This window comes from Mus musculus, chromosome 2 (genome assembly GCF_000001635.26).
Source record: "Mus musculus strain C57BL/6J chromosome 2, GRCm38.p6 C57BL/6J".
Taxonomy (NCBI): domain Eukaryota; kingdom Metazoa; phylum Chordata; class Mammalia; order Rodentia; family Muridae; genus Mus; species Mus musculus.
The window spans coordinates 80,438,726-80,459,094 of record NC_000068.7 but is presented as its reverse complement, the minus strand read 5'-3'; the positions used below and the strand labels follow the sequence as shown (position 1 = coordinate 80,459,094).

The 20,369-nt window shown below is 43.5% G+C and overlaps 1 protein-coding gene across 1 annotated transcript in view; it reads left to right on the top strand.

Moving 5' to 3' along the window:
* Positions 1–11,698: 11,698 nt before the first annotated feature.
* The window catches only part of Frzb (frizzled-related protein), a 35,427-nt gene continuing 26,756 nt past the window's right edge, over positions 11,699–20,369 (top strand). The window contains exon 1 of the mRNA NM_011356.4: positions 11,699–12,732. Coding sequence (NP_035486.1) covers positions 12,255–12,732 — 478 coding nt within the window. The 5' untranslated portion in view covers positions 11,699–12,254. The remainder of the gene's footprint in view (positions 12,733–20,369) is intronic.

The window sequence follows — 20,369 nt, the reverse complement described above, 5'->3', positions numbered from 1 at the left end:
TTATGGTGGTCTGGACCCTGATTTGCTTCTTGCATTATTGACCACAGCCCAATGCAGCCTGGTACTTAGAAAATATGTACTGAGGGCTCAGTGCATGGGAGTTGGGGGTTGGAAATGAATAGATTCTTTTTCTCAGGGCAACAATATTTTTTTTTTGATATCTTCTTCAGAGAGTTTATTCTGCTTTGTCTCCCAAAGAACTTTTTTTTTTTTTTTTTTTTTTTTTTGGTTTTTCGAGACAGGGTTTCTCTGTATAGCCCTGGCTGTCCTGGAACTCACTTTGTAGACCAGGCTGGCCTCGAACTCAGAAATCCGCCTGCCTCTGCCTCCCGAGTGCTGGGATTAAAGGCGTGCGCCACCATGCCCGGCCAAAGAACTTTTATTGCTTACTCTGTGTTCTGTCTACTTTGACCCTATTGGACACAGCATGGCAGATCTGAGTAGCTATGTGTGCTCTGATGTGTTGATTAATGGCATCATCGTTATCACAAACACTATGATAAATGATCTCTAATGGATGCTCCCCTCCAAGGCCATCTCAGGAACCATACCTATTTGCATTCAAAACATATTACATTTTCACATGCAAATTAAGTTTTTACTTTTAAAAGTGGGAGCAACAGGAATCTGACAAGAAGAATGATACTCTTGCAGAATATTGAATTAATATGATATTGGTGATTATTAGTGCAATGTTTCAACACTTGAAGCTTTGGCAGATGAAATGAAGACCTTATAGAAATATTGAGCTGGGGGCTGGCAAGATGGCTCAGCAGGTAAGAGCACTGTCTGCTCTTCTGAAGGTCCTGAGTTCAAATCCCAGCAACCAATGGTGGTTCACAACCACCCATAATGAGATCTGACGCCCTCTTCCGGTGCATCTGAGGACAGCTACAGTGTACTTATGTATAATAATAAATCTTTAAAAAGAAAGAAAGAAAGAAAGAAAGAAAGAGAGAGAGAGAAAGAGAGAGAGAGAGAGAGAGAAAGAAAGAAAGAAAGAAAGAAAGAAAGAAAGAAGGAAAGAAAGAAAGAAAGAAAGAAGGAAATATTGAGCTGATGAGATGGCTCCGTGGGTAAAGATGCCTACTGCTAAGACTGACAATCAGAGTTCAAGCCCCAGGACCACCTGGTAGAAGGAGAGAATCTGTTCCCACAAATTGTCCTCTGACTTCCTCATGCCCACGAAGATACATACACACACAGTAAATAAATGTAAACCATTTTACTAAAGAATTATTTATTTTATGTATGTGAGTACACCGTAGCTGTCTGTCTTCAGACACACACCAGAAGAGCGCATCAGATCCCATGACAGATGGTTGTGAGCCATGTGGTTGCTGGGAATTGAACTCTGGACCTCTGGAAGAGCAGTCAGTGCTCTTAACCACTGAGCCATCTCTCCTGCCCTTAAAGCTTCTATTTTAATGATAGAAAGCCTGTATTAGGAGACGCTAGATGTTCTCTTGGGGTCACTCTGTGTGTTGTTTGCTTACATTGTTGCCTCGATCACATTTTCTATCAGGTCATGAGGAAAGACGGGTAACTTGCTGTCTCTCCTTCAAAATAACTCATGATGTTACAGCATGCAATTATTCAAAGCAGCCTTACTTTTAAGAGGTAAAGTTGGGAACAACCAACTGCTCACCAATTGATAGATAAATGTATACTACCAGATATAATTCACACAGGGGAGTATCTACCAGCTATAAAAAGGAGTAAAATACTGACACATGCCCAGAGATTCACTGTGCAAAGTGAAAGAAGCCAGTGGCAAAGACGACAGACAGCATGAGTCTCCTCCTCACATAAACAGACATATGTGCATCCAGAACAGACGTGTTACACGGACGAGAAAACATTATCGGCTGTTGAGGATGCAAGGCTCTGTTTTAGAGAACCGGACGCGTCCTAAAAATGATTGTGCTGTTGCTTCACAAGTGTGAGCAAGCTTTGAACCGCTGAATTGTAAACTTTGAAGGGTGTGAAACCGACACCTCGCTAAGGCTGCCACTACAAGACATACATCAGAGAGAATCCTCACAGAGGGTCTGGCTACTTATGGGAAAGCAGATCACACTGTGCCTTAAAGGCACTGGGTCATGGGGAGAGGAATGCAATCCTGTCTTCAGAAGCATGCTGTGCCGGAATAAAGGGACCGGGAGAAGCAACTGTGTTAGAGTAGAAGCAAACTCCAGGTCCAGAGAACAGAGTCTCTGGTCTGAGAGGAGACCTAACTGCAGCTGGGCTGGTTCAGTCATTTTGGCTAAGACGCTAAATCTGCTAAGGTGGGCTCAACCTTAAGCCATTGCTAAGGAGACAGTTGGGATAATTAGTTCTGGAATGGTGTGCTGTGCTGTTCTCCCAGAATCCTCAGCCCTTGAGCAGAAGCTTGCATAGCCCTGTAGGGTCCTTACATCAGCCTCTTTGTCAAAGTTACTCAGAAAAGGGTAGCTACGCTGTTTTCTTCTCTCCTCTTTTCTTCCTTCCTTCCTTCCTTCCTTCCTTCCTTCCTTCCTCTCTTTCTCTCTTTCTTCTCTCTCTCTCTCTCTCTCTCTCTCTCTCTCTCTCTCTCTCTCTCTCTTTCTTTTTTCTTTCGTTTTTATTTTTCAAGACAGGGTTTCTCTGTATAGCCTTGGTGGTCCTGCAACTCACTCCGTAAACCAGGCTGGCCTCAAACTCAGAAATCTGCCTGCCTCTACCTCCCAAGTTCTGTAAAGGCATGTGTCACCACTGCCTGGTGCTACTCTTTTTTTTTTTTTTTAATTCTCTCCTAAACATGTCACTTTGGGCTTTTCTGTCGACATTTTAGGATTCCCTAGTCTCTCTTTGATGCCTCCCTCCCTCCCTCCCATATGGCTCTTTCTCAGCCTTGCATTTAGCCTCAGAGATTTTACAGCTTGCTTGCCTATGCTTGTTCTGTTAAGTTGTAATAAAGTTGGCCTGTGCTTCTATCTGAATCCATTCTTAAATTGTTTTATTAACGAGAATGAGAATCCTAACAGGGGACCCAGTTCCCCCTTATCAGCTGGAGTGCCTGGATTTCAACTGTGGCATGAGCTCTTAGGGAGTCATGGCATTTGGGAACTTATTTTGTGGCACAATTTCCTTGTTTATAAACAGATGACAATTGTGGTGCTGTATAACAGGGTTCAGTCAATGATTAAAGCTTTGACAGGGCCTGGTTTAAAGCAGAGTAAGTAGTTGACATAAATGTTATTCTATAGGTTAGCAAATTCAAAGCATAACTTTCTGATGTTGACTGAACTCCAACTCCAAATCAATAAATCAGTGAGTAACCAACCACACAAGAAAAGGAGGAAAGATTTTAAATGGAGAAATAGAAATGTAACAGACAACCTTAGCATAGAGGTGTTTGTGTCTTGCTGTCCTGAGATGCCTGCAAGAAGTGATGTCCTTCCATCTTGTGATGGAAGGGTGGAAAGGCTGCCTGAAGGAGTGCTAGCCAGAGCTGGAGTCATGGCAGTGATAGGAAAGTGGTGGTGCCGAGGACCACTCTGAGAATCAGGGGCTCAAGGACAGGGATGCTGGGGAAAACAGAGATTGGTGAGATGACAGATGTGTGGGGTTTAGCAAGGACCACCCATCAGGGTTCTCAGATGCTGGAACTAGCTGGCCAGAGATGCAAAGGCATGAAACCTGCTCCCAGGAAAGGCTCTGTTTGCATAAGGAGGATCCGTATTAAGACTTGGGTCATTGGTGGCATTGGCTAATTTACCTTGCGGTTTCTCACTTTGACCTCAGAAACCATTCGATAGCCATTTCTAACACTATGTTTAGCGCTTCCTCTTCAAAACCGAGGGCTTATATATTTTTCTAAGAATTTATAAATCTTTCTTTTCTAGATTAAAAATATTCTGTTGGACTTAGTATTGAAGTTAAGCTCAAAATAGGCACATTTATGTTTCCATTTTCATATGTCCACAGATATTCACTTTCAGGGTCATAAATCCAACGGGGCTGACCAGCTGGGTTATTACTCTGTAGTGATTGTGTGTGTGTGTGTGTGTGTGTGTGTGTGTGTGTGTGTGTGTGTATTTCGAGGTATACAGAAATGATTTTATGGTTATTTTCTAATTTGACTATAGTCACAGTTAATTGTTTACAGTATAACTCAGCCCCAAAGCCCATGTTAGAATGAGTTGTAGGCTACTGACTTTCTCCTCTGCCACTATAAGATGAGTTAGAAAATACAATAAGTCCCTTAAAGAGATAGTGGAGGCTGGACAGTGGTGGCACACGCCTTTAATTCCATCATTTCGGAGGCAGAGGCAGAGGCAGAGGCAGAGGCAGAGGCAGAGGCAGAGGCAGAGGCAGAGGCAGAGGCAGAGGCAGAGGCAGAGGCAGAGGCAGAGGCAGAGGCAGAGGCAGAGGCAGAGGCAGAGGCAGAGGCAGAGGCAGAGGCAGAGGCAGAGGCAGGCAGATGTCTGAGATCGAGGCCAACCTGGTCTACAGAGTGAGTTCCAGGACAGCCAGGGCTACACAGAAAAATCCTGTCCCGAAAACAAACAAACAAACATACAAACAAATAAACAAAAAAGAAATAGTGGGAAGAAAGAGGTAGCAAAGTGTGTAGGTCTATGTAGAGCATGCCAGAGATTGTCTGTAATCTTATTTTGTCAAGGGGTTGCAGATTATTTATTACAATGCATAACCAAAATTCCAGCTCTCAAGAATCTGAGGCCTGTGGATCAGGTGTTCAAGTGCAACCTTCGCTACACAGTGGGTTGCTACACACACACACACACACACACACACACACACACACACACGCAGCAGCAGCCAACCCCCCCAAAACCAAAAAACAAACAAACAACAACAACAAAAACAAACCAAAAAACAAACAACAAAAACAAAGAGAGGAAGGAAGGGGAGAAAGAACAAGAGAAACAATCAGGATGCTTTGGGTTCCAGATGGCACTGGGCTTAGGGGCACCAACATGTCTGGGATATACCCAAGCTTCCAAATCCTTTGGAACTGTTTGGAAGCTTGGATAATGTTAAAACATTGTGCAGGGTGTTGCTATGTTTGATTTCAGATACATTTAGTGGTACTTGGTGTTTCTGAGTGTGTAGAAACACACAAATACTTTCCATCCAAAGCAGAATGGAATAAAGAGAATATTAACTGGGATGTATACTGAACTATTTTCATTTGTGAACTTTAATTTCTTTGTGTCTTCTCTTCCTGCAGGTATGGAGGACTAGAACTTTAGGGAGAAGGGTGGGTGGCCTTGTTGGTTAAATTTCATTCACCAAAATACTGAATGGAAGCGGGGTTTGTGCTATGCCCCCTTAGGTAGGTACATTAAGACCCGAGGGCATCGTTATTTTAATACTTAGTCAAATAAGTGATATTATTATGACTTTTGAAGAAGTGACAAAATTTCTAAACCTTTCCTTATAATTTTTCTTAGCTTGCTTTATGACAACTTTTATTTCCAATTTCTCAGTTAAAAAAAAAAGAAGTAAAAAATCATGAGATGTCTTTATTTACTATGAAATTTCAATAGGATAAAAAGAATTAATTAGGGATAAATAAAAGCTTAGTAGCTTGCTTAAAGGGTTATTTTCTTTTGTATGTATATGTTGGCATGTTATGTGTTCCTGTGTGCATGTATGTGTACTTATGTGCAGGTACAAATTGGAGGTCAGAGGTCAATGTCAGCTGTCTCTCTCAATTGCTTTCAGAATTAGTTTTTGAGACAAGGTCTCTCACTAAAGCTAGAGCTCACTGACTGGCTAGATCAGCTGGGCAGTGAGCTCCGGGGAGCCTCCTACCTCTTTACCACAGAGTTGGAGTTACAGACATATAGGGTACTGGCCTGGCTTTGTGTGGTACCAAAGACCAGAACTCAGGTCCTCATGGCTATACAGCCTGCACTTTACCAACCAGCTGTTGCTGCAGCCCTGAAAGGCTGATCCGCTAAGCACCCTGGGCAGCAGGATGAATACCACCTGAGAAGGGCTTAGAAAGTGCAAATCCTCACACCCTAACTCAACCCACTCTACAGAAATCCTAGAAGGGGCCCTGCTCTCTCCTGATCTGTCTTCTGAGATCCTCTGGAGCATCCTGGTTCATCCATGGGTTGGGAGTCACTCCCTTAAGACTTAATACTGCTGGGGCTAATAGGTGGGGAGCTTTCATTAAAAGACTAAGACCTTGCAAATTAATCGATTTATGCTTATCTTCATCTAGCTTACAGATGAATGAGACTCGGACTATGGATTAGTTATTTGGCTTTTATAATTACTGGTGTCCTAGGGAAGCATTTCAATCAAATGTGCTGCTGGTCCATCATGTCTAATGGAGACCTCCTGTTCTCTCAGTCTCCTTCTCTTTATCCTCCTTTCTCTTCCTCCTCTTCTTCCTTCTCCCCCTCTTTCCTTCTCCCCCTCTCTCCCTCTCTCCCTCTCTCCCTCTCTCCCTCTCTCCCTCTCTCCCTCTCTCCCTCTCTCCCTCTCTCCCTTTCTCCCTCTCTCCTTCTCCCCCTCTCTCCCTCTCTTCTTCTCCCCCTCTCTCCCTCTCTCCTTCTCCCCCTCTCTCCCTCTCTCCCTAGTGGTCCCTACCTGCAACCCCCCAGCCTGGGAACTCCAGCTCTCTCTTTTCTCCCCAGTAATTGGTTGTAATTATTTAACCAATAGTATTAAATTGAGGAGCAGAGTTTTCACAACCAAAGCTAGTCTACATGGGAATTTGCTCTTCCGTCTTGGGACAACCAGATCTTGGGGACCAGTATTTAGCATTTGATTATATAGTAGCACCATACCAACGCCCAACAAACCTTCCTAAAGTGGACTCAAAGGACTTGGTAACTCTGTAGACCATCTCAGGTGGAGGCTGTATTGTCGGACAGACACTATTTCTAAAGTGACATAAACGAATACCAAGTCACCTCACATAGAGAACTGACCAAAGTGTGACCAAAGTGTGGACATCACCAGTCTAACCTAGTGAGCCGATGACCTTGATTGACACTGATTACAGGAATATGAGTGAGGAATTACTTTTAGGAGCAAAAATGGCTCAAAGAGAGGTGCATCACCAAACTTCATCCCAGCGTGGGTGACAAATCACAAAGCTGGGAACCTGGAGTACACGGCACAGCCTGTAGTGTTGGAGAGTGTCCTTCTTAGACAGCCTAGCCTGTCTCTGGTTATTCTGGGCTGGCCAGAGAGATGGCTCAGCAATTAAGAGCACTGACTGTTCTTCCAGAGGTCCTGAGTTCAATTCCCAGCAACCACATGGTGGCTCACAACCATCTGTAATGAGATCTGATGCCCTCTTCTGGTGAGTCTGATTATTCTAGGCAGCTGGTTTTCTCTATGAGCAGGCTTCTGTCATGAAAACCTGTCATGATAGTCTCTGCTGCACAGACAAGTGCCTGAGAACACTGTAACTGTGAGGCAAAGTATCCTGTTTTTAAGTTATCTCTGGTATTTGTCACAGCAATAGGAAGCAAACATATGGGGAGTCTACTACTAGTTATTTTCATGTTTGCAAGAGTATAAGCACAATTCTTTCTTCCTTTTCTTTGGTTTTAATTGATAAATAAAAAGTGTATTTTGGATTTTTTTTTTTTTTTTTTTTTTTTTTTTTTGGTCATGGTGGTAGTAGCACTAGGGACCAAACCCAAGCCCTCAGACTGTGAGTTGCATCCTCATATACAACACTTAAATCTTTAAATTGTATTGTGTGAGTGCAGGTGATTTGCTTGTGTGTATGTTTATACACCACCTGTGTGTCTGGTCCACACAGAGGCCAGAAGAGGGCATCAGATCCCCCAGGGCTGGAGGTTCAGACAATGGTGAGCTGTTATGTGGGCGCTTCAATTTAAACCAGGGTCCTCTGAAAAGCAGCCAGTGCTCCTAACCATTGAGCCATCACTGCAGCCCTGACAATCTCTTTTCCCTTTTTAGAGGAAAGATATGGCTAGTCCTATGTACAGAAACATAGGGTAAATTTAAAGTTTATTTTTAAAAATGTTTATTTATTTTATGTATACGGGTACACTGTAGCTATCTTCAGACACACCAGAAGAGGGCATCAGATCCCATTACAGATGGTTGTGAGCCACCATGTGGTTGCTGGGAATTGAAATTGAACTCTGGACCTCTGGAAGAGCAGTCAGTCAGTACTTTTAACTGCTGAGCTGTGTCTCCAGCCCCCTAAAAATTTTTTTCTTTTAAGTAGATAAAAACACTAATTTTTAAAATTGTTTAGCGTTACTTAAATTATTGACAAAACATTACATTACAACTTGGAAGAGGAGTGGGAAGTTATTGAGTCCTATGAGGTACGGGAGGCACGGATGCGTCTCAGAGGTCCAGGTGACCTCACGGTTGAAAACTCCCAAGGAGTGTGCCTAGCACAGTCCTTAGAGATTCCAGAATCAGATCTCCACAAAAGTTTTGTTTTGTCTTAAAGTGATGTACTGGTACATCGATAATTTGCATGCGACACACTGACAATTTTTTTTTAAACACCAAATATATTGCATGCAACTTTGACTTGTGTCCTTAGTTCTGCAGTATGAATTCCTATGTCCATCAAATATCAAAGCAACAACAACAAACCCACACTCAGTTCTCCAGGCCCCCCACCTGCCCCTTTTAAATGGCTTGAAAATAGATATAATTAAGTGGTGGGCTAATGAGATGGCTTAGTGGGTAATGCTGCTTGCTGCAAAGCTGGGTGACCGGATTGGTAGCCAGGTTCCATATGTGACTGCTGACTTCTGTTAGTTGTCCTCTGGCCTCCACATACATGCTATGGCATGGTTGAGCACGCACACTAAATTAAAAGTATAAAAATGTTTCAGAAGATGTGAGGGAATGTCTATAGTAAGCAACTGTCTTGTTTGTAGTTCTGATAACAGTTTTAATTTTAAACGTGTGTGTGTTTGTGTGTGTGTGCATGTGCATGTATATGTGTGTGTGCGTGTGCGTGTATATGTGTGTGTGCGTGTGCGTGTGTTGGGCCCTCAGAGTCCAGAAGAATAATCAGATCCCTTGGAGCTGGAGTTAAAAGTTGTTGATGTAGGTGCTAGGAACCAAACTCTGGTCCTCTGGAAGAACAGCAAGTGTTCTTAACTGCTGAGCCATTTCTCTGGTCCTCCATGTTTATAGAAAGATTACTGTCAGTTAAAGTACATTTAAATAACACTATATAAAATAAAAATGTAAGCAAAACAGATTATGAATGCTCTGATTTCTCTAAAATACCAACCTGGTTTCAGTTTTCTTGAAATGTTCCGAATTTTGGGTTTGTTGAAGGTACTTATTTTAGGGATACAGCTCACCTGTTAGTAGAAAATGCACATTTTTTTGAACTTGTGTTTTCTTTGTTATCACAAATTTTTGAGAATTAAGTCTCCTCTCAAGTGGTTTATCTCCTTAAGATATTTGGACTTCCATTTCCACCAGCCAGTTTTCCCACTGCTTCTTCAAAAGGAGCAGATAGACTGTCTTCTTCTGAAAGTTGTATAAGCCATTTAGGAAAGCAGAAAGAACAAAAAATATAAAAGATAATTAACATACTGGCAGATGCCGAAGAATATTGTGCACACATGACAGATGTTTATGAGAAACAATAGAGAGAAGGCACAGGAGCAGACAGACAGGTGCACACATCCTCTTCTGGGAGGAATGCGAATCCATCTCTGGTTTTAGTAAAAACTAATTTGGATTAAAGGAAAGTTGCAAGTCCCAGTTGTGATGGTGCCCACATTAGATCCTAGCACTAGGGAGGCAGAAGCAGGCAGATCTCTGTGAGTTTCAGGCTACCTGGGTCTATATACTGAGTTCCAGGACAGCCAGGGCTATATAGTGAGATGCTATTTCAAAAACAAAAAGAAAAACAAAACTAAGCAAAACAACAGAGAGGGGGAAGTTGGGAGGTTGGTGGAAGGGGAGAGCTTGTGAGAGGATTTGGTGGTAAGTGGGTATCTATCTCTGAAGCAAAGTTCATTCATACCTGTGGCAATGCGACCATCAAACACTCTACTCCTTTCTTCCTAAAAAATGTGAGATGAACACAAAATATGTTTAACAACCTCTTGAGTTCATCGTTCACCTTCGAATTTTTTACAGATCCCTATTTCTTTTACCTAATAAAGCTTCTAAATATTCTTTTAGTGACTGTTTATAAATCTCCCTTTCAGTATTTGTGTTTGTGTGTTTGTGTGCATGTGTGTGTGTGTGCTTTGCCATTTTTCATTGAATTAATTTATATAATGTTTGGCTTTCTTTTCTTATATGACACCAAATAATTGTACATCAGCCAGAGTTTATTTATTAATTAAATGGCTCCCTAGCCACCATCTGTTGTTGATTTCCTATGAAGTAGACACACTTCCTTCCGAAAACATTGAAGTCACAAACCGCTGGTAATGATCATTTTAGAGATAAAAATTCCATAAACTCAAGTCAGCCACTGACATTCCCTAAGTGCCATTGAGCCAGCGCAGGGGATTAAAGCCGTATCCTACTGTGTGCTCTGGGAAGTAGAGACAGACTTTATCTGCCTAGTATTGACAGCAGGGGGGTGGGCGGTGCGGAAGGCTGGGTAAATCAGGGCTGCTCTAGTGACGTCCGGCTTTGTTGTAGGTTTTGCCTCTGTGCTCCCGCTGTCTTCTGACACTGCAATCCCTCTGCTCAATGGTTTTCCTCTGAAGGGGCTCAGTGGTTGGGCCTCGGCAGGACTTCCCACGTACAATGCTCTTAAAGCCAGGGGGCAGCCGGGGTGGAAACAGGAGACTTCTGGGAGGCGTAGCCTGGGAGGGATCTGTTTTCTATTTTCTCCTCTGTATTGAACTCATCTGGATGGGAACCGTTCTCCTGTTTACTATTATCATTACCTGTGTGGGGTATTTTGCTTGCACGTTTATTTCCCCTGTTAGAAGAAACCGCCCGTGGGAAGAGTTAGATAATAAATGCAATTTTCAGTAAGAACACTCTGGGGGTGGGGGGCGGAATCCAAGTGCTTTAAAGTGGGCTCCACGCTTCGGTTTTAAAAAAGAAAAACTCAAAAGTTCGAATTCTACAGGGCAAAGAAAAACCCGGAAGGAAGCAGGGAGGGAGGGAGGAAGGGAAGGAAAGAAAAAAAAAGAAGGAGGGAAGGGAGGAATCACACCATTTCCACGTTTCTGTGGGTCTATTTGTTCTCTTGCGATTTCTTTCCCTTTGTGAGGGTCAATTTCTCCACGGTTATTCCAATCACAGACCCCCCGAAGTCATTAGTCCTGCCATTGCTCTTAGGAGGCTGCTATCTCTGCGACATGACATTTAAAGTGACTTTGCTCGCGCCTTCCTGTCTGACTTTCTGCAGGCGGAGGTGCGCTCGGGTTTGCTGTGAGGAAAGAGCTGCGGGCAACGAGGGACGGTGTGGGCTCGCGGGGCGGGATACAGGGGTGCGCATCTCTGTGGTGCGTTGAGACCGTTTCTCCCGTGGGGACCAAGGGTTCGTCTATGGATCCAGAGCCGGGGGTGGAGTGGGGAAAGGTGTGCGGCTCCTGTCGGGAGCTGCCTGGGGCTACAGCATCACAGATAGACAGGGTCTCACACTCCAGTCCCCTGAAAACTCAAAGCCTTCTCGGAAGGAGGAGCCGGAGGGCAGGGGACCGCGGGGCGGAGCTCTTGTCGGCCGAGGTGGGAAGGCGCAGCTGCGAGCCAAGGCGCTGACCTCCTCTGAGCTCCTCTGGCCGCTCGCAGGATCTTCCCGACCCTGCAGGACTTGGCAAACTCCCACCTCCGCTCCCATTAGTCCTCCCACCCCCACCAAATCTCCTCCCTCGGAGGTCCCCTATCCATCTCACTTTGCAGAATTTATCGCTTCTTCCAACACCTTTTTGCAACACCCCAGAACTCCGAGTCCCTTAACTGAATTTGACTTTTGTTTTTATTTCTCTCTGGCTTCCTCTTCTGCCCCCTCATCTGATTGATGTGCTAAGGCTGATGTCTCTGCCAGAGCGAGAGGAATAAATAGATGCTGCCTCGCCTAGAGGCTTAGACGCTTGGGAAGAGCAGCCGGCGCAGCGAGGCACCGGGCTCCGCCAAGCTAGTGGACCGGACCTGGGAGCACTTGGATCCAAGAGAACTGTGATTGTCCCAGGGGTGGGGGCAGCTCCCCAGGTCGTTGGGATCACCCCTCGGAACCGCAGGGGGAGACTTCGGAACGAAAGTGTCTCCCGCGTCCGTCGCTCGGCTGCGCCCTGCCCCATCCTGCTGGGACCATGGTCTGCTGCGGCCCGGGACGGATGCTGCTAGGATGGGCCGGGTTGCTAGTCCTGGCTGCTCTCTGCCTGCTCCAGGTGCCCGGAGCTCAGGCTGCAGCCTGTGAGCCTGTCCGCATCCCGCTGTGCAAGTCCCTTCCCTGGAACATGACCAAGATGCCCAACCACCTGCACCACAGCACCCAGGCTAACGCCATCCTGGCCATGGAACAGTTCGAAGGGCTGCTGGGCACCCACTGCAGCCCGGATCTTCTCTTCTTCCTCTGTGCAATGTACGCACCCATTTGCACCATCGACTTCCAGCACGAGCCCATCAAGCCCTGCAAGTCTGTGTGTGAGCGCGCCCGACAGGGCTGCGAGCCCATTCTCATCAAGTACCGCCACTCGTGGCCGGAAAGCTTGGCCTGCGACGAGCTGCCGGTGTACGACCGCGGCGTGTGCATCTCTCCTGAGGCCATCGTCACCGCGGACGGAGCGGGTGAGTCCTGAACTTTGCCCGACCTCTGAGAAGTTAGTTATTTGTCTTTATCGGCTAGCTTGCTTTCTGCGCTGAGCCCTTACCTTTCCCCTTAAGCACACTCCTCTACTGAATCCTATTCTTTTACTTAAAAGCAAAACAAAACAAAACAAAATTCACTTTTATCATTCTCCCAGACAAACGCAGTCTCTTCCAACAAGTGATCTGAGCGATCCATCCGTTCCCTACACTTCACACCCAACCTCCAAAGCGCCCCTTCCCTTCCCACTCTTTGCGTGTGGGGCTTAGCTGCTTTACTCTTAACGACATTGGAGTTTCTTCTGTTTCTTGGTGCATTCTTTTGCAATCTCGATCGTTAGTGTTTTCACGGCTTACAATTGTATGGAGACATCAGAAAAACAAAAAACCCTATTTTCTTCTAATCATGAAAAGTGCTAATTTAGTCTAAATAAACTGCTAATACAGAAATCTCTTAGTGACATGTGCCTGCTCAGAGCTCAATTTCGTCGGTTGCCATCGCCTTTCAACAGATTTCCCCTTCTCTTGACAAAATAGATGGTGATTCCAATCCAGAATGAAACAGCTATGGGACATTATTGCTATGCCCTGCTAATTAACTTCGGTTGCTCACTTCAGTCAGATAGCTGGGGAACCGAAAATAGCAGGCCCTTTTCACATGCCCACGTGCCTTCAAGTAATTTTGTATATAGCATATGGGTGAGTGGAGTTATATTTGGGCCATGTCATCTTCATAGCCTTATATAACTTTGCTTTCAATCTTGCCGGTTATTCCACCCATACTGTGTGTGTATACATGACCCACACGTTCACCCCCTTTTCCACTACCGAACTGTATTTTAGCTCTACGTTTAATGGGTTTAATCACAGCTGTTTTCTCACCGATGTTTGGTCTAATTGTGACATTCATAACTTCAAGACCACCCTTACCCCCTGACCCCCAACTCAATCCAGTTCAAAGTGGAATATTTTCAGTAAACTCATCATTTCCCTACTAGGTAACCCAAGACTTGGATTTTATCCTTCATGTTCTTTAAAGAGAACGCTTGAACAAACAAACCATCCATCATCTTTCAGTCTCTCCCAGGATCAACTGCTGTTAAGTGTGCTTCACTTGGTTGGTCCATCTCTGTTCATTTCGTTCTGTTTCTCAGTTGGCTCAAACTAGGCTCATGTCCTCAGTCCATAGTTAATTAATCAACAGGGCCGATTCAGAAAAATTATGCTCATTAACTAAGAGAGGGTAAAAGGAAAGGCAGGAATAGTTGAAAACCAAGACTGAACAGAAAGATCTCACATCTTTCTCATGGTCAATTTCCTTAGCAAATCACCACGAATATAGGTACTGTCTTCTTAATATCAATGATGAATCAAAAGCTAGTTTTATAAGACAATCTGAAATAAATACATTCTTTTCACTATTGGGTCAAAGGGAACTCTGAGATCTTGTACTAACTAACATCCCAGGCCCTGCAGACATTGCTGTTACAGCTCAATGCAGTTGCTAGCCTGGCTTGACAGACGCTGTTAAAGTCAGCCAAATGCTAGCACGCCTCTCTGGCCAAGCACTAGGAGTAATTCATTTCACACTGAAACGCATACTTCCCTTAGAAGACAAACTGCTCCTAAGCCTAAGCGTAAGCCTAGAGGAGGACCGGGAAAGAGTGAGGTTTGACAAGGCTCAGGGCTCTCAAAGGCCACAGTCACTGTGGATGGGAAGCAGTTTCATTAAGAGTCCCTGAGTTACCTATCCCCATGGGCCGAACATGGCACAACTGTCTCACCGAAGCACTGAAAGAGACATGCATGCCGACAGACAGTTAGGCACTCCCTGATTGCTGAGTGGCTCAGGAGTCCCAGAGGATTTGTTTTACTGAAGCAAAGCACCTGCCGGCAGGAGATAGTCAGTATGCTGACACTCCTCGGTTTTGGTTTCTTTCGTAGGAAACAGAAACCATGAGCTAAAGATGGGGTTGGCTCACAGCCTTTTGAAAAATTACACATTGCCCCTGTTCAGTGAAACTGCCAGACACCTGGAATTACTTAATGTGGTGACATGGGGCTGGAGAGATGGTTCACTCTTAACCACTCTTCTAGAGGACCTTGGTTTGATTCCTGGTACAGACATGGGAGATTAATAACCTCTGTAACGCTCATTCTGGGAGCTTTGCCTCCCTCTTCTGGCCTCCATGAGTACTGCACACCTCTGGTGCACAGACTTAGAGTGCAAAACCAGATGGTGAATCTCTACGCATACTCCATGGGCACTGCATACATGTGGTGTACAGACATACAAGCAGGCAAAACACCCATATACATACCACATATCACCATTTTAGTTAATTTATTGTTTGATTTATTGGGCTGTAATAGTTTACAAAACAGAGTTTATTTGTCTGTTTGTTTCTCCTTCAGATATAAGCAGAATTCTGGTGTTTTGGTACTGCATTCTATTTAGCCAGATATGAAAATGAAATCTCTCCTTAAAGAGTGGTACAACTGTTCACATTCCTGTAGCAAGAGGATTTTAGTTAATTCATCCCATTCACGGTTATCTGTTTGCACCTAATATATTGTGACTCGGCCCATAAGCTTAGCACATTTAACAGAGCCGTCTCAATGAAACACACCGATGTGCCAGACGATTTTTAACTCCTGAAACACTGAGAATGAACATATTTTTATGAAGAACATGTGACGCCTTGACAATCACTAGTAATTTCATATTAAGTTTATTGTGTATTTTGTGTTTACTGTAAAGTGTGGCTTTGAGCACTACTATTTGGGAACAGCTCAATTTGGCCATTTTGCCAGTTAGTTGAGACTCTTGGGCAAATTCGTAGTACTGAACCAGGTGCTAAATTTCTACATGAGCCCATGCCTACTCCAGCTATAGGGGAATGGTACAACCTCTTCAACCCTTACCTGGGAATAAAGGCAAAAGTGTTTGTATCCTAATGGCATGGTGAAGACTAGATGGTATGTGAACTGGCTGAGTCAAACCTGGCGCAGAGCAATCACAGAACAAATCACTGATATTATTTTCCTATTTTTTTCTTTTGCTAAAGGTTTTTTAAAATTATTATAGTATGTAAGTACAGTGTTGCTGTCTTCAGACACACCAGAAGAGGGTGTCAGATCTCATTATGGATTGCTGTTGAGCCACCATGTGGTTGCTGGGATTTGAACTCAGGACCTTCCGAAGAACAGTTGGTGCTCTTAACCACTGAGCCATCTTGCCGCAGACCCTCTGGGTCCCTGTGTCTACGTGGAATGAGTCTCTCGACGTGGGTGGGCAAAGCGTGGATGAAAGACAAACAGACACACACAGGAGAGGTTGTGTGGAATCTGAGTGTAATTTTCGAATCGAGCATCAGACTTTTTATGCAGAGGACAATAAGCCCTATTTTCCTATTTTTAATGTTGCTTTATCAACTTAACTAACTTTTCCTTTTTATTTGTTTTTGTCTGTTTGCTCCTTTTTAACTTGCTAAATACAGCAGATATAGCCTCATTCTCTTATTACTTCATCCCTGGAGAGCAAGATTTAACACTTGGATTTAACTGGTGAAGCAAGGGTCATTTCTCTCAGATACAGAAAATTAGTATTTTATTTCATACAAATCAAGCTAGAACTCAGGTTTAGGAGTTTACTCCTACGGGAATAATAGAAAGAAAAGAGTGAGTTTGATGTCTGTTAACTAGAAATAGTTTATTAGGGGAAGAGACTCACAAGCCTCCACCTCTTCCTGAGGACTTCCAAGCAGTTAATGGGGGACAAGGGTAGGGGTGAGGGGTGGAGGTGGATCTGGGGGTTCCACCTGCCCTTTATTATTGCAGGTTGTGGTTGCAGGCAAGGGAGATAGATACATGTTCTTCACTAGTGGGGCCACTGCTAAGCGGCCCTGTCTTCTCTCACTGGTTCATCAAAAAGGAAATTAAAAAAAAAAAGGGAATCAGTATTTTTTTTTTAATTTAAAAAATATTGACCGTGGAAGACAGATGATAGGGTGTTTCACAGCTGTTTCTGAGACTCCTGCAGCTTGCAGTAAGGGCTCTATAATCACCCTGTTATTGCTGGCTTCCAGTTCGTACTAATATCCCCCGCACCTACCAGGCTCTTGCACAACATATTCTTCAGGCTCTGGCCTGGCAGAGTCCTGCTACCTTTCACATGCAGAAATGGCTATTTAATCATCTCTCCACTCTCCAAGGAACAGGCAGCCTTTTCTTTAGTGTTAGCCCTGGTCTACAAATATTTGAAGGGGCCAAATACCAAGGAGGAAAGGTCTGAACATGAACATGCGATGGAAAGAAGTGAAAATTTGAAGTTAAGACTCGAGAGAAAACCAGGATTCTAAGGCTCTCTCAGCATGTCCATACCAAAAAGCAGCCTGCCTGTCTTGGGCAGAGAATCTGTGTTATTAATTTTATTTAGAAGATAACCTAGTCGTCAGTGCTTGTGAAATCTTAGACTGCCCCTAAGTTATTATTTTAATCAGTCACCTTTTGTCTTCTTTTTACTGAACATTGAAATAATTATTTGAAGAGCAAATTTGACCACACTATCTCTGGTCTTTGTCTTTCTGCTAGGTGTTTAAAGGAACACAGCCACTGGGTAGTCACGCAATTTTGAGCAGTGGAACATTAACTTCAGCATATAAACTTAAGGCCAGTCACAGCTTCAGAGCTGCAAGCCCTTAGTTGGTTTTGTCATTCACTTTGTATTTTTAGCCACTTGACATTGGCACTGGCCAGTATTGGTGTATGCCAAGGGCAGTGAATGATTGGTAGTTGGTAAAGCACATGCCCGACAGCTCAACCGCAACCACACCAGGGAGAGAAGACCTGCAGCCTTAGGGCCAGGGTCCTTAGTGTTGATAGAATAAAAGCTGACAACATATACTGTGCTCTAGGTATTGCCCTGTGAGGTGTACATGTGAGTTCTCATCACAGCTACATGGTACGTGTTGTTACTCCCATTTACAGCAAAGAATGGAAACGCACACAGAGAAGTGACTCGTCAAATTAACTCAGTGTGTGAGAAGACAAGGGTTTAGACTAGAGTCTGGTCTACACTACCCACCTTCCTTTGCTAAGAAAAGGGATTTTTGATCTATTTGGAGAATCTGTGCCTTTGGTTCATTTGGTTAAAGTTAAAGGAGCAATGCATTTTCATTATGTTGACCCCTTGGCTTAAAAGAATAAAAGAGCACCCAGGACAATGGGCTCCAAGAGATAAGGAATGGCTGTTTGGTTGCACTGCTGAGATAGGAGAGAATGCCTCTTCCAGATCCATCCAACGAAGGGCCCTCAGGCTCAGCATGCCCTAGAGCTGCCTGCTCTTCTCTAGCATGCTTTTAGTGGTTGCAAGGCTTTGATACCGCAGTTATCCAGGCTTAGGAGCCTGCCTTGATTCTTTCTCTTTTCTCATCCCTGGTGCACCTGAAAGCTCTAGAACAAAAAGAAGCAAATACACCCAAGAGGAGTAGACTGCAGGAAATAATCAAACTCAGGGCTGAAATCAACCAAACAGAGACAAAAAGAACTATACAAAGAATCAACAAGGGGCTAGAGAGATGGCACAGAACTTAAGAGCACTGACTGCTCTTTCAGAGGACCTGAGTTCAATTCCCAGCAACCACATGGTGGCTCACAACCATCGTAATGAAATCTGATGCCCTCTTCTGGGGTATCTGAAGACAGCTACAGTGTACTCATATAAATAAAAATAAATAAATCTTTAAAAAAAAAATCAACAAAACCAGGAGCTGGTTCTTGGAGAACATCAACAAGATAGATAAACCCTTAGCCAGACTAACCAGAGGGCACAGAGACAGTATCCAAATTAATAAAATCAGAAATGAGAAGGGAGACATAACAACGAAACATATCTTAAAGTACTTATTCTGTCTGTTGAATATTAACAGTTGAAAATGTTAAAATCATGTTCTCATCCCTGGTGGTTAGTAGGTATTAAGTGCTAGTACTCTTTTCTGTGATTCTCTTTGGGCTCTCTGCACCCCACAAGGATTATGACAGAGCATGATTGTCTGGCTCTTTGTCCTCAGTATTCCTCTTCCCTCTTCTGGCGAGATGGTTGTTTGGAAACAGTGTATCTATTGCTTACATCCTTCAGACCCACTCTCCTCCCCCGCTCTCTGTAAGTTCACTCTTTGCTTGTCCCATCTCTGTTCTAGCCAAGCAGGAGGACATGCAGGGCCCTTTGCAGAGCAGTTGTCACACAGGCTCTTCCTGAAATCTCCTTGATGTCACTACAAACACTTGAGATATAGAATCTAGCCATCACACACTACCACTATCTACCACTTCCATCCAGAACAATTTTGATGGTAGAATTTCAGATTTTAACTATGTAAAAAAATGATTGGAAACCTTTGGGTTCTTCTTACACAATTTTAACAATTGAATACTCAGTGTTTAAAAAGAAACATCTCTGCTAGTAAGCATACGGAATAAGGAAAACTTCCTCAGTGGCTACACTGTTTCAAAGGCGTTCTTTTTTTTCCCCCAAGAGACTTTATTTATTTATTTTTTATTTCATATAAACCTTAACTGCTTGGTGTTTTAAACGTGGACTAATATAATTTATTAATCTTGAGGGAGATTATTTAATATAAACCATGTACATTTTAATCTCATCATTCTTCAGGAATGGAAACATTGTATTTTGCTTTAAAATTTGGAGACGTTTATCATGAATAAAGTCTGAATAGGATAAAAGTCATCGAAGTTAATGGTTTATGTTTAAGTTGAGTCAAGTGCTTGTAAACTCAACTAGTATTTGTTATTTTTCATCTATTTAGAGACCTCTAATATATATATATATATATATATATATATATATATATATATTTATAGTGTTAGCTGACAGCCACATATGTAGCTCAGTGGTAGAGGCAATGTTTAGCATGCACGAAGCCCTGGGTTCAATACACAACACCTGGAATCCTTCCTCATTTATGTTTTATATGAAGTATAACGACAAAGAAAGAATGCTGGTTTGTTAGGTTAAGTAGAGGCATTGAGCTCATTTAGCGTTAAGTGTTAATACAAGTGTACTACTCTTGGATGAAAGTGTGAGTTGAGTACCAGCAAGAATCCATGGTTAGTTACTTTGTCTCTCAGCAGGGGTACACAGCGCAATTCATTAGAGGCTGCTCTCCTAATTAGAACACAGAAGGCCATTATCATTACCATTTTCTGGGATTACAGCATCGTGAGAAGGACCCATGCTGAATCCCAATTATTGCCACATCTCTGAATTGTACTGGCTAGAGAGATCTACAGGCGCTAGGCTTCCTTTGTGCTGAACTATTTAGTCTGCATTCAACAGAGGGCCTGGAGTTCTTTCTGGATTTCCCATAGATACTGTGCCAGGAGAGTATGACACAGCCATTCATTGACAAGGTGTGTTTGGTTCTATCTGTCACAAAGTCACACACATTGGGCCAGTGCCTAATATTTGTATGGCCTTTGCTGGGATACAACATTCATTTACAGCATTTATGAAACTCAAGAACACGTTATTTATTAAGTGCTAAAATTTTACTCACACATGATGCTGATTCATGAGCAGCAACTGTCAATCATATCTG